This window comes from Euprymna scolopes, chromosome 18 (assembly GCF_053919585.1).
Source record: "Euprymna scolopes isolate OS-2025 chromosome 18, ASM5391958v1, whole genome shotgun sequence".
NCBI classification, from domain to species: Eukaryota; Metazoa; Mollusca; class Cephalopoda; order Sepiida; family Sepiolidae; genus Euprymna; species Euprymna scolopes.
The window spans coordinates 4,317,697-4,332,401 of NC_136499.1; the positions used below are offsets into that span (position 1 = coordinate 4,317,697).

Below are 14,705 nucleotides of genomic sequence, written 5' to 3' on the forward strand. Positions count from 1 at the left end.
TTCTATTATTAAATTCTACAATGGTTCTAATAAATTCCTAATAAATGTCCGCATTTGATAAATCAAATTATATTGAAGTTTTTCTTCCAAAATAACAACAATCTATATTCTTAAGATGTGTCCATTCCAAATGTTCAAACTTAAACATAAAATATTAATGGAAACGTTATTTCAAATATTTTCATTGTATGACAGATGGAAAGAAATGTTATTTCAAACTTAAGTATGACAGACCAATGAAAATGCTATTACAAACTTCAACATGACAGACCAATGAAAATGTTTTTCAGACTTAAGCATGACAAACCAAAGAAAACGCTATTTCCAACTTAAGCATGATAGACTAAAGACGATTCTTCTCCAAGCTTAAGTATGACAGACTAAAATAAAATTCTATTTCAAACTTAAAAATGAAATACGAATGAAAATACAATTTCAAATTTAAGCATGACAGATGTAAGAAAATGTTATTTTAAACAAAAGCATGACAAACTAAATATATTATTTCAAACTTAAGCATGGCAGATCAAAGAAAATAGTATTTCAAACATAAGCAATAAGCATGTCAGAACAAAAAATACTATTTAAAACTTAAGCATGAAAGACCCCAAAAAATACTACCTCAGATTTTCAAATGAAAAACTAATGAACATGCTTTTTAAAAATTAAGCAATACAGACCAAAGAAAATTCTATTTACATGACAGAGTAAAGAAAATCTTATTTTAAGCTTAAGCATGAAATACTAGTGAAAATACTATTCACAATCAAGCATGACAATCCGGTTGATGGACAGAAACATTTATAGAGATTATTTGACACGTTTAGTGATGGAATACGATTTCAAACTTACATGTGATAGATTGACTAAACTACCAACTAAATGACATTGCATTTTATAAATATTATATTATATCTAAATTGGATTATTCGGCTTTCAATGTATACATTGTGATATCAAATACTAAATCTTTATCATTGAAAAATATACTATAGTTTGAGAAAAATAAATGAGCTTTTTATTCTTTATCATCTTTTTTATGAATAAATTGACAGCATCCATGCTGATGCACACATTATAGATTCATCATCACTGATAAAATGAACGATTTTTTTTATGTAAGGACACACGTAAGTGATAAAACATTTTTATTAAAGTCTTATGTTAAACACATTAAAGAAAAGGTTTTTGTTACCATCCTTACATCCATATTTATCTTTGATTTTGGGGAAAATATAATTGATAACAACTGAAACAATTTGTGATTTTTGTTTATACTTAATAAAGCATACAGTAAAAGCAATTCAAAATAAACAATTAAAAATTAAAACATTTACAAATTCTGATATTTATACAAATTTATTGATTCATTGCATAGGAATGGTCTCTATCAAGTTATATAAATCCCACTGAACAAAGATAGTTGAGGAAACCGATTAAAAAAATAACAGTGGATACACAAACAGATCATAACACATCATGGAGAGATGTATATAAAAGAAACATAATTGGAAACTTTGTACTGCAAAGTATCTTAGATGAGTGTTTTTGTTTCTTGATTGTTTGATGATGACAGATTTTTCTACACTACGACTGACTCCTTGTATCCTCATATTGCCGTACAGTCCAATTCTGCCACAAGCAGAACAGATGAAACCATTAATAGATGCAAATTCAATTTTGGTATTATACCTATTCAGATGTTTCTTAAGTTGATGATTCCAGCCTTTCTCAAGTTTATACATCCCTTATTGACAGAGCTGTTATTGAATGTTGAGCGTCAATGTCTTCTATTTGTTTGGATTCAGACCAAATCTTTTTATGCGGATATTCACTTGATATTTATAGCTTTTTTCTGACCTCCTGCCAAGTGACAATAAAGATGGAATTAGTTATACGGAACTTTGTGTAGTAATTGTTCCTTAATCATCCTAATGGTGTAACAGAATCAGTAAAGTTGATGTCAAATGATGGTAGCCTCTATACAAACACAATTTGTCTTACAAAGCCAAATTATCCTTAGAATGCATTGTAGGCATTTAATGTTGAAGGTTTAAAGGACATTGGTGTGGCAATTGAACAGGATTCATGCAGTTATACGAGAGAGCGGTGATGAAAACTACCAAACGAGGATGATGTTTGTGTAAACCAGAAAGGAAACTCACTAAGTATTTGAAGCCTTCCATTGTTGTCAGTGATTGGTCAGAGAGATGGAGATATTTAGTGCATAAACTGAACACCACTTCAGTTTCATTTATAAAAAGTCTCCAGCTACTGGGCACTCTTGTAAGAATAACCTGTGATGACTCTAATGTGTGGCTCATAGTCATCTACATATTGAAGTTATTTTAGTGATCGTTTTGAATTTATGGATGCTAAAGAAATTTCTATGAAATATAAAGTTCACAGTAATATTACTGTCCCTTTTACTCATGAACGAGCATTATCATACATTGAAGGAAGATGTTAAAAAGAGCTGGAACAATGATGTACATCTGATATATCGAGTACATTTTAGCTGGACAACTTGCAGAGGACTTGTTAATATTGAACATGAAGGTAGAGTACTGCTGAAGTTAATACTCTTATTATGTTAAAACAGAAGTGTGGTAGGTTGTTTGATCAGGAAATGACTGCAACTCAACACTCCAGCTATAAAGCAACCCAACATTACTTACAGAAGTTAACACTCTGAAGTCAGTGTAGAGGAAGTAATCTCCTTCTGATATCCCCAAACTTTCACTGAAGATGACATTTAAAAGGCGTGGAAAGATAATGGACTGTGATGCGGGAGTGCCTCAGGGGTCTATCCTGGGACCTCTGTTATTCCTAACATTCATAAATGACCTCCCTGACAAAATTGCCTGTGAGATGGGTATATATGCTGACGGCACCACACTCTATAACAGACACGACAGGAAAACAAATGAACACATATCTAAAGAAATGGCAAAAGCACTAGAGGATGACCTCCGATCTGTAGTAGAATGGGGACATAAATGGATGGTCACATTCAATGCTGCCAAGACTAAACTCGTTTCCTTCAATAACTACAAGAAACCTTCTCTACCACCAATAGCGATGGCCAATGACTCTTTATCTGAAAGTACATCCTTTAAACTCCTCGGCCCAATGCTCTCAGGAAACATGAGTTGGAACAATTACATCGAGGGTATCACCCGGACCGCTGCTGTGCTAGAAAGATACTAATGCCCGAAAGTATCCTATACCTCTATAAGGCCACCATTCGCCCATGTATGGAGTATTGTTGTCATATTTGGGCTGGTGCATCTACCACTAGTCTCTCGCTCCTAGACAAGGTTCAAAAGAGAGTCGCCAATCTGATAGGTCCTGAACTGGCATCTAAACTTCAGCCCCTGTCCCATTGAAAAAATTTTGCATCCCTCTGCCTTTTCTACAAGTACTTTAACGGTGTATGCTCTGACGAACTGCAAGCACTTGTGCCCCCTCGACATAAATACCCCTGACAAACCCGACAAGCAGCTAAATCCCACCCCTTCCTAGTAGAGATCCCTAGATGTAAGAGAGCCTTTTACTCCAGTAGTTTCTTCCTCAGGACAGCTAGACTTTGGAATTCCCTGCCGGGTCCCTGCTTCCCCAACTGTACTGACATGCAGAAGTTCAAGTGCAACGTGAACCGACATCTTGCTGCCCAACTCCCTACACAGTACCCCTGATGCCCATGTCCCTGATAGTATCCCCCTACAACAAAGTGGCAATATGCCTTGTTTGGGGTGAAAATGTAATTAAAAAAAAAAAAAAAAAAAAGTGTCCAGCAATCAAGTTGCGATGGTTCATTTTGCTGGTCAGAATCAAGAAGACAGTGTTGGATGCATGGAATGAGTGTCAGAATCTACCGTTCTTGGCTACATAAGATGCCACCACACTCATAACAAAATGAGGTAGGTACTGGTACCTCAGAGCACATCAGTTTTTATTCTGCTTAATCCCAATCTGCAGAAGATTCATAATAATTACTGCCAGCAAAAAAAATAAATAAATAAAAAAAATGACAGAAAGCATTCTTAAATTTTTCTCACCCACAAATATCATGTATCAGGTCCTGGTTTGGACTGGTCAACCAAGTATGTTCTCACAGACTGACATAATGGAACCCTTCTGAAAATTGTTGCATATGAAGGATCAAACATTTTACTGAGACACAGCATTAAACAATATTTTTGAGGAGTCAAAAGGAACATTATAAAGAAAATGAAGACAGGAGTCAGAACGTTTGAGATGGCTACAGCGATATGTCTTTCAATGGATTTTAGTAAGACTGACATCAGGTATTTTCTGTTTCAGAAACACTATCAATGTTCAAAAAGAGACAATTGTAACTGTGACAGGAACCACTGGAAAATAATCACAGCTTAGACCTGATTTATGATGCAGAGTCATGCTACACTACACTACTCCCATATTAGCTCTCATGTATGGGTTGAAGTCTTGTAGGATATACATATCAGTATAATCACACCTACTAGTCACAGTGGATCACTAACCACTGGTGAACATATTTTTAATTCAAGTTCTAGAGATCATAAAAGATATCCACCTGTTTGCATTCAAGGAATAGTCACTGATATATATTTCAAGGAAGCCAAACGCTGCCCCCAATTGTGTCTCTAGATATTTAGTATCACTAAATCATATTGGAACAATGACTGATTACACAATCAAGCATACAAACATCAGTTATATGCTAAATCCTAAACAGAGAGCTATATTGACAGTGCCATGCATATTTGAAATCCTAAACAGAGAGCTATCTTCTTGGACAGGATTGTGGCTCCTACAGCCAGGAATGAAGAATGCTGCAAATTATTGGAATGCATTGAAAATGGACTCGCTTAGTTGTGTCACAAAGTGTCACCAAAAATCCAACAATTGTGACTGGTAGGCCAACTGCATTGCCTGGAAAGTGTTCTAATAAAATAATACAAAATCCTTATACCAAAACAGCTTCATACCAAAATATTCAAAACCCACCACACATACCAACGAAATGATGGTAAACACGTGTCAATGGCTGTTTTGTCCTTGCATTAGATTGCAACATATAACAGACAAGTGCCGAATATGTAACACAATCACCATAGAAAACGCACGATGTCACCATCAAAAACAGAGTTCCTATTTTAAGTGATAGTCACAGATCTCTTGGATCTACATGAGAAGGGTTATATGGTGCATGCAGGCCAATACACTGGTTTGTTTGAAGTAGATTTGCTACCATCAGAAAAGACTAAAACAATATATGAGATTGATTTTGCATGTACAGCATACCAGAGATATCTAAAAATAGAGAACTACCAACCAACTCTCTGTAGTATAATTCATTTCTGAAGGAATAAGGATATAAGGAAACGCATATCATCAACATATTATCCTCACTGTAATGGACCAGCAGAACTTCATGTAAATGCAATAACAAGATGAAAGTTTTCACCAGTTATCTCCCTGTTTGTTTAATATAAACAGAAAAAATGAAATCAAAAAATGTTTCAATAGACAATCTTGGATTTTGGACGAATGCTTTATTTACAAATACAAGTTCAATATTTTCCAAGTTTTTAGTGAGTCGTTTCAAATCTCAAATTCGTTCAGTTAAGCAAATGAAACTCTGGAGATGAACAGTAGGATGTACTTTCAACTGCAGCTTGGCAATGATGAATACTTATGAAAATAAATTATGTTTTATCATTAAAATCCATTCGTTTTTTTCTCCCCCCCCCCACCATTATTCTACTGCAATATTATACGTTTTCGATTTTGTTCATACCTCCCTTTGAGGAATTTTACTCCATTAAAACTGATTAAAAGGTATTTTTTTTAATAAATAAATTAGTTTCTTTTGCCAATTAATTTTAACATTATGTATATTTTTATACGTGGTATTCGTTACAAACATGGCAGATTAATTAACACCAAAGCTTGTATTTTAAGGACACCCTGAATAATAATAATTATTATTATTATTATTATTATTAAATGCATAAGCAAATAATTAAGTTTTAGTTTGAATTTTCGTGATGAATAGTTGTCATTTTTTACATTGTTTTTCTTCAGACTATTGTCCTCATCACTGTTGATATTTATATTTTTACATTTCGACTAATGTCCCCTCCTTCGAGTGTTCATTTACAGTGACTGTTTTTATTTTCACATTGACACAATAGTTCTCATTAGATCACCAAAATTAAGCAACGTTGGGATGAGGTGACAATTCGTGAATACCAGGCGCTGTATGTGGGAGGACAGTGCCCTGAAAGATAACCTGCTAATCCACATCTCTGTTGTTGTTGAGCATCATTTGTTTTGAATGAATCAGATCATTATTGTTGGCATTAGTTTTCTCGATATCTTTCTAGTTAGAATTCTTTTGAGAAAGAAATTGAATACTTACAGAAGGAACCACGTGAAGTTTGCCAACATCCCTAAATGAAAGCGTTTATGTGGAACGAACTGGAATTGAACTTGCATACCCAGGTTGTAAGTCAGTATCGTTAACCACTTATCCACTGTCACCTATCTAATTCACATCTGTTGACATAATAGAACAACCGCTTTCTAAGTGAAAGTTATGTTCTCAATTATGTGACGAAGCTCTCTAGAGAGCGTATGCAATTCTTTTTTTTTTTTCAGTATTTAAATGTATGTGTTCTTTAATATCTATATTCACTGATGTTTCTCATATACTTAAATCTGATTATTTTGCCATAACCAGGGGCACTCTAATGAAGGACAAACAGTAGAAATAGAAATATGGCTGATGAGGGCAATAGTTCAAAGAAAAATAATGTAATTACAGACATATGTTTCTAGTGTTTTTGTTATATTTTACAGAGTTTTGATTTCAAATACATAATCAAATATATATGTGTTACCAGGTAATTTTCTAGATATAATTATTCTTATCATTAGTTCAAGTTTTTCAACTTAATTATTTTTCTTTTAGTTATAAGACATCAATAAGGGCATTTGCATACGCTTTCTAGCTTATCATAGTGTCACATTAATTTTACAAACTTTAGTCTCTTTATCACCTTTCTTCTTTTTATACGAGGGTTATTCAAGAAATCATTTTGAAATGAAACTCATTTCTTCACACAAGAAAAAAATGCTTGCTTTATTTTTTTTTTTAATATAATCTTTATTGTTAAAAGCACATTTTTTTCTCATCACAAACTTTTGTATTCTTTCAACTTAGTTCTTAACCATTTTCTTAATGTGTGTTACTCTTCATTATTAGTTAAACTTTATTGCATAGAAAATTCTTTAAGAAGAAAGACAAGTGCAAATCAGAATGTGGTCATATCTGTAGTGAGGATGTGGCAGGTGTTCACAAGCTGATTATTTCGAATGTTCTTACTTGCAGTATAAAGGGGTGTATTATCCTGGTAAAAAAAAACGACCCTAGAAGATTGAAGGTATCTTCATTTGGTCTTCAGATTAGCCCATTTTTAAACTTTTTTTATAGCAAAAACCCGTTTCACCTTACACATATCACATCATAAATTAAAAAAAAATTTGATAATATGCCAACTTTCAAACCTGGTGAATCTCCATTTATTTGTCATCATTATTTGAAAAGTTACAAAATAAGTTCTACTTAGGAGAGTTTGAATTACTTACTAGATATCACCCTTACATGTCTTCGGTCTCTCTGTGCAAGGGTTTATCAGGACAATCTCGTATGAGAATACTTGAACCTACAAGTAAACCCTAACCAAAAATAATATAGTATTCAAAGCTAAAATAAGATCCTCTCGACACAGCTATACACTGGTTTTACAAGGAATGGTGCACATTTTCCTAGTGATTTTACCACAAGTAACAGCACTTGATACTGCACCAGACAAGATGAATTTTTGTCCTGGGATCCAGCAAAATTCAGAAACGATTATACTACAGATTAACTATAACATAATTAAGTGACCACATGGGGAGAAGGAAATTAATGTTTTTCACTACTTTATTCACTCAACGTTTGAAAGGTAGAGGAGTATCCTAATTGAACACTCGGTTATCTATGTATCTTGTATAGAATTTAACTCATTAGGTTATAAGGTATCTAATTATTTTTATTGATTAGTTAAAAATGTGTGTAATGACTAAAAATGGTTATAGTGCACAAATTAAGAAAAAGTTATTCTATTTAGAAAGCGAAATATTGATATAAGACACTGGGTTCGTGCGATACATTTAAGAAATCAAAAGGCTATACATTCAAGATAAAATTTATATATTATGGTAAAGAGCAAAGCAGTTCACACAAAGAATTACATTGAACTTTTGGCAATAAGTTAGTGCTTTACTTTTGCAAGACTCATTCATACATCATTAAACAAATAGAATTTGAGAACATTTCACAAGAATTTTTTAAATGGGGTTCCAACAACTCTTAAAGAGAAGTTTATGAAATAGATAAGTTTTATCCCTTCTTCAGAGAAATTATGCAGTAAGTAGTACTATTTTATATTGTCTTACAGATATTTTAAATAAATTTTTTTTGTCCTATTTATAGAACATTGGGAGCTAATGGGCTGAAATTAGCCTCATAAAGATTCCCCACTTTTTCTGAGAATTTATTAAACTAAATTAAAATAATGCTTGCTATAATAACCAGACATTTTGGGCAAAAACTCTTTTACTAAACACATTAAATTATTGATTAAAACTGAGGGTGATATATTGAGCAATCGTCTGTTGATCAGGTACGCATGTAATTAACTACCAGTTTAATTGTTTAATTTTCTTTGAATTACGGTTTTGATTTTATACATTTGATTTTATTGGAAATTATGCAGTTTAACTGCTTTGGTCAGTTTTTTATTTATTTATTTATTTATTACGATTTTTTTTTTTTTTTGCATCGTATTATTAAAACAGCATCACATCTTGTCAAGCTCAAGCTTCTGTCGAATTTGGGAATCTTTCTGTCAAACTTGGGAATCTACAGGGAATTACGAATGTAAGAGAGAGGTAGCATGCCTTCGTTCTATATCAGCTACGATTGGATATAAGTTCTAATTAATTCACAATTATATTTTGACTGTCGCCCACACTAAGGATTGAACCTTCAACCTTTAGAAAAGTGTAACTTTTACAACTGTATGTTAACAAGTATTTTATCCGGGTCCTTGCGGAAAATTCAGAAATGTAGCCTATTTATAAATATTCATTAATTAAAACATTCTTCCTCTCCCTATGCATCACATATTCAATCTTCTGTAAATTTCACACATTCATTTGATCATAGACGTCTGACCACTGTTTTATTTGCGGACATTTTAAATAACTGCAACACAAATATTTCTGCAAGTTTAAAAAATGTTTTTCAAACAAGACAGATTTTAGATTTATTAAAATATATTTTAATAAAACAATGTTATTTTGCTTTTCTTTTTAAAATTCACCTTATTTGTTGAATCACTCTCGTATATTTCTCCATTTCTTATGTGTTTCATAGCGCATCTGTCATCTGATTTTGTCAGTTTTATTATCATTGTTATCATTATTATTATTTAAATACATAAAAATAATATTCTTGAAATCTTAATTTCCTTTTTTTGTTCTCCTCACCTTGCAACTTAGTAACCATACTTGAACATAACGTTCATTCTCATGACTAAGACTTTCACTAATTGTCTGTGACTGTTCTTTCAGGTGGCCTATTCTTTGCTGAGAAGATGCGAACCTCGGGTTATGTCACAATGCTGGACCCCTTCCAAATCAAATATGGTGAACGAATGGGAGGGCTACTTTATCTGCCAGCACTTCTTGGGGAAGTTTTCTGGTCTGCAGCTGTTCTCTCAGCATTGGGTGAGTTAATCAAATATCACATCTGCCATTTTGTAATAATATTCATTTTCGCACAAACAAAATCGTAAGGTTTTATTTTTATTTTTGTGTGTATTGAGCACTTCTGTTATATATCTTCTTTTTTTTTTTTTTTGCAACTCTATTTCATTTTGGTTTATTTTATCAGCATTTGTCTAATTGTCTAAAGTTTTATTTTATATATATATTATATTATTAGTTAACGAAAGTAATAAGAAAACAAAAAAATTTTAAAAGAGTAGCCATGCTTCATATAAATTACTGTTTGTTTATTAGTGTAGCACATTTCAATATATAAGGGCGTTCCAGAAGTAATGCCTCCTATATTTTTTATGCCGCTTGAATGGATCAGAGAGGATTGCAAATTGTGTTACTATGATGACTAAACTTATGTATTTATGCCTTGAAAGTTTCATCTCTCTATTGCAGATATTGATGGTGTGAGACTCAAAGAAAGTAACACTTTTCATAGACGAGCATCACAAGCAGAGATGTGTCATTGAATTCCTGGCACAAATGCAATGAGATGGTGGTGACCATGTAGAAAAATAAATTCTAGAGCCCGAATGGTCACTCGTTTTAATGGTACCACTCTCACCTTTATAGCTTTTCAATATTTTGGTTAAAAAAAATAGGAGGCTTTACTTTTAGAATGATCATCGTATAACAAAGCGCCCTCCAGATGCCCATGCATAGCCATCATTCATCATTGGCAAAATTGCATTGAGAATGATGGTGACCATGTAGAAAAATAAATTCTGAAGCACAAAAGGTCGCTCGTTTTAATGCTACCACTCCCGTCTTCGCAGCTCTTCAACTTTTTGAGTTAAAAAAATACGAGGCTTTACTTTTGGAACGAGTTTCATATTATAAATACAGATCCTTAAAATGGTTATATTGAAATCATTTTCTATGCATACAGTTAGAAAGCGCCTTTCTTTCTTTTTTTCTTTTTTGTTTTGTTTGTTAGACGACGTGAATGCTTAATCACTAATTAAAATTCACCCAAGCATTACATAAATAATCTATCTAAAGGCCTATATGCTCTGTTTGTAAATGTTAGTCATCTAATATTGTATGGAATGTTTTTAATCTTCATCTTCCATATATGGCAATGGTGTGAATTTAGAAAGAATTTGATTATTAAATGTATATTTATGTTTTGAAATTTTTGGATTTATAAAAATCCTGCAGTGGTTTCGGTATGTCATGCCACTATTATTTGTCTCATTGTTATTCTTCCTATTGGCTGAGTTATTATTTTTATCAACATTTGTATATAACGCTTTCCTGCATGAAGGAATTTTCTAATGTACAGGAATTTCTGTTCAAACACTGCGAAGCAATGATGTCATTGATTTTCTGGGTGATAATTTTCTCTCTGTTAGATCCTATCATACGTTGTTCCAAATTTAGACCTGCAGGGTAAAAAGTCTGAATGTATTTCTGTCAAATAGTTTATTATATTTGTGCGTGGCTTAAAATATTACTCTATGACTTATAAAGAAGAGTTTAAGGATGTCAGTTAAGACATTTTTACTAAACTGCTGATTAACCAGAGGCATTTTCGGCTTCTATTACCTCCAGAATTTTTTAGTTTATTATTATTTATTTTTACATTATGTTGCTGGATGGGTCTAATTTGTTCCTAACTCCTATTATTCATTTTGTTTGTACTATTGTTTTCATTTGGGGTTTCTTTGTTGTTTTTCTTTGTTTTCTTTTGTTTGTTTGTTTGTTTTTTTTTCGGTTTTATTCTATTCTAATATTGTTGTTAATGCTAAAGGAAAATTTTAAGTAATTCTGATAGCTAATATTTTGATAACAATTGGTGATGGAACGATTTCAAATTTTTTCGGGATTTTGATACAATTACCAATTCTGTTCTAAATTGCTGATTCTAATATAATTACCAATTCCGATTCTTTTAAAATTTTTAAATATTTAATTAGAGATTTGTTGCATTTTCTTATTTTTCAAGGGTTCTATTTTTTAAACATTTTATTTCCTGTTTTGCAAAGAGAAAATTACAGTTTCATCACTCTCTCTCTCTCTCTCTCTCTCTCTCTCTCTCTCTCTCTCTCTCTCTCTCTCCTCTCTCTCTCCTTTTTCTCCAAATTTAATATTCCTTTGCTTGTTATAGGAAAGAGGGAGGTAAAGAGAATGGAGGAGAGGAGAGATAAAGAGGGAAATCGAGAGAGAGAGAGAGAGAGAGTGCACAATAATTATTTTACATACTATGCAATTATTGGATTTTTACTTTTAAAAATCACACCTGTATTTGCGATGTCACAACAAAGTATAAAAAATATACTTTGATATCGAGAAATTAGTTTGCAGAAAAAAAAAACTTGATTAAAAGAAAAGTGATAAATTGAACACTCAAGTCAAAGATACAGGGATGCACAACGAAATCAAATTCACACATTTTATACACAAAAGCAATACGTTTCGTTAGAAAAAAATGAACATTATTTATTACTAACTAGCGGAGGGTACCCGGCGTTGCCCGGGTGTTTAGAGGTGTGTGTGCTCGGGCGGGGGGGGGGGTAATCAAAACATAAGAATAAGCAAAGTAAATATTAAAATGTTAAAACTTAAAAAAATCAACAAAAAAAAACACAAAAAAAAACTTACGTAAGGCAAACGAATGATGTTAAATGTAAAAATTGGAAAAACGAAAAAAAGAAAACAGAAAAACGAACGTTAAAACTTCTTTAAAAAATCTGAAAACTAAAAACTAAAAAATAAAAACAAACATAGAACGTGAAAAATGGCTTACATAACCCTGTTTGAATATTAAAATTTAAAAAATCGAGAAAAAAAGTTACGCGGGTGTTTAGAGGTGTGTGTGATCGGGCGGGGAGGGGGGTATCCAAACATAGTTTGAAAACTCGAAAAGCTCACCCAAAAAAAACTAACATAAGGCAAACGAACGATGGTAAATGTAAAAATCGGAAAAACAAAAACAAAAAAAGAAGAAAAACGAACGTTAAAACTTCTTTAGAAAATTTGAAAAAAAAAAAAACTGGCTTAAATACCCGTTTCAATATTAAACCTTTAAAAATCAAAAGACATCTCACACCACGATTCGAACCCAAAATCTTTAGGTAATGATGCCGACCTCTAAGCAACTGAGCTAAGGCGACGCTGACGAAATTAGGGCGGTTTGTTAAATCTTTAAACTGAATCATGTTCCGACGTCGTTTGCACATGCGTAGAACCGAACTTGTCATGAGAGGACGGTTTTTGCTGATCCCTCCATGTAGAAAACTGATGATTTTAGGGTGAAGGAATTAATGTTTTTGGCCAATTTTTCGATATTTGTTGGGCGAAGAATCGGGCTTTAAAATGATGCCAATCTCGCGAAAATCCGTGACCCGTGTCGATAGTTTTTTCGTGACATACAAACACACATACATACATACATACACACATTTTCGCTTTTATATATATAGACTAGCGAGGGGTACCCGGCGTTGCCCGAGTGTTTTTCGGTGTATGTGGTCGGGCGGGGGTGGGGGTGTTAATGAAAACCTAAGAATAAGCGAAGTAAAAAACCCAGAAAAACGAACGTTAAAAAAACCTGCTTAGCGGGGGAGGGGGGGGGGTACCCGGCGTTGCCCGAGTGTTGGTAGGTGTGTGTGGTTGTTAATGAAAAGCTAAGAATAAGGGAAGTAAACAAAGAAAACAGAAAAAAGAAGCGGGGGTACCCGGGGGGGGTAATCAAAACATCGAAAAAAAACACAAAAAAACTAACGTAAGGCAAACGAACGATGTTAAGTGCAAAAATCGAAAAAACAAAAACAAAAAAGAAAACAGAAAAACGAACGTTTAAAAAAAACGTGAAAAATGGCTTAAATAAGCCTGTTTCGATATTAAAATTTAAAAAATCGGTGGGTAACCGGGTGTTTTTGGGTGTGTGTGGTCGATTGGGGGTGTTAATGAAAACCTAAGAATAAGTGAAGTAAAAAAAATAAAACAGAAAAACAAATGTTACGTGAAAAACGGCTTAAATAACACTGGTTCAATATCTAAAAAAAAAAGACATCTCACACCACGATTCAAACCCAAAACGTTTAGATATTGAACCAACGCTCTAACCAAATGAGCTAACACGACGTACATGAAATTTACTCAGTTCTTCACCTATTTAAATTAAATCAGGTCATGACGTCATCTGACGCATACGTAGAACCGGTCGCCGTCATGAGAGGATGGTTTTTGTTGACCCCCCTCCCGTAGAAAATTGTCAATTTCGGGGTGAAAAATTTTACGTTTTTGGCCAATTTTTCGATATTTTTCGGGCGAAAGATGGAGCTTCATTATGATATCAAGTTTATAAATTTTTGTTCTATCTGTCGAAGATTTATAGCGGACACACAAACACACATACAAACATATGTACGTACACATTTTCGCTTTTATATATATAGACTAGCCAGGGGTAGCCGGCGTTGCCCGGGTGTTTTTAGTTGTGTGTGGTTGGGCGGTGGTGGGGGTGTTAATCAAAACCTAAGAATAAGCGAACTAAAAAAAACAGAAAAACGAACGTTAAAAAAACCTGCTTAGCGGGGGCGGGTACCCGGCGTTACCCGAGTGTTTGGAGGGGGTGGGGGTGTTAATGAAAAGCTAAGATTAAGCGAAGTAAAAAAAGAAAATAGGAAAACGTACCCGGGCGAGGGGGGGGGTGCATAATCAAAACATCGAAAAAAAAAACTAACGTAAGGCAAACGAACGATGTTAAATGTAAAAATCGAAAAAAAAAAAACGAAAAACCAATGTAAAAAAACATGTGAAAAATGGCTTCAATAAGCCTGTTTCGATATTAAAATTTA

General features: G+C 33.2%; 1 protein-coding gene across 8 annotated transcripts in view; it reads left to right on the forward strand.

The window, feature by feature from the left end:
• The window catches only part of LOC145297486 (high-affinity choline transporter 1-like), a 279,088-nt gene that overhangs the window by 221,380 nt on the left and 43,003 nt on the right, over nt 1-14,705 (forward strand). For all 8 annotated transcript variants that reach the window (XM_080143361.1, XM_080143360.1, XM_080143363.1 and 5 more), the window contains one exon: nt 9,694-9,849. In XM_080143361.1, coding sequence (XP_079999487.1) covers nt 9,694-9,849 — 156 coding nt within the window. The remainder of the gene's footprint in view (nt 1-9,693; nt 9,850-14,705) is intronic.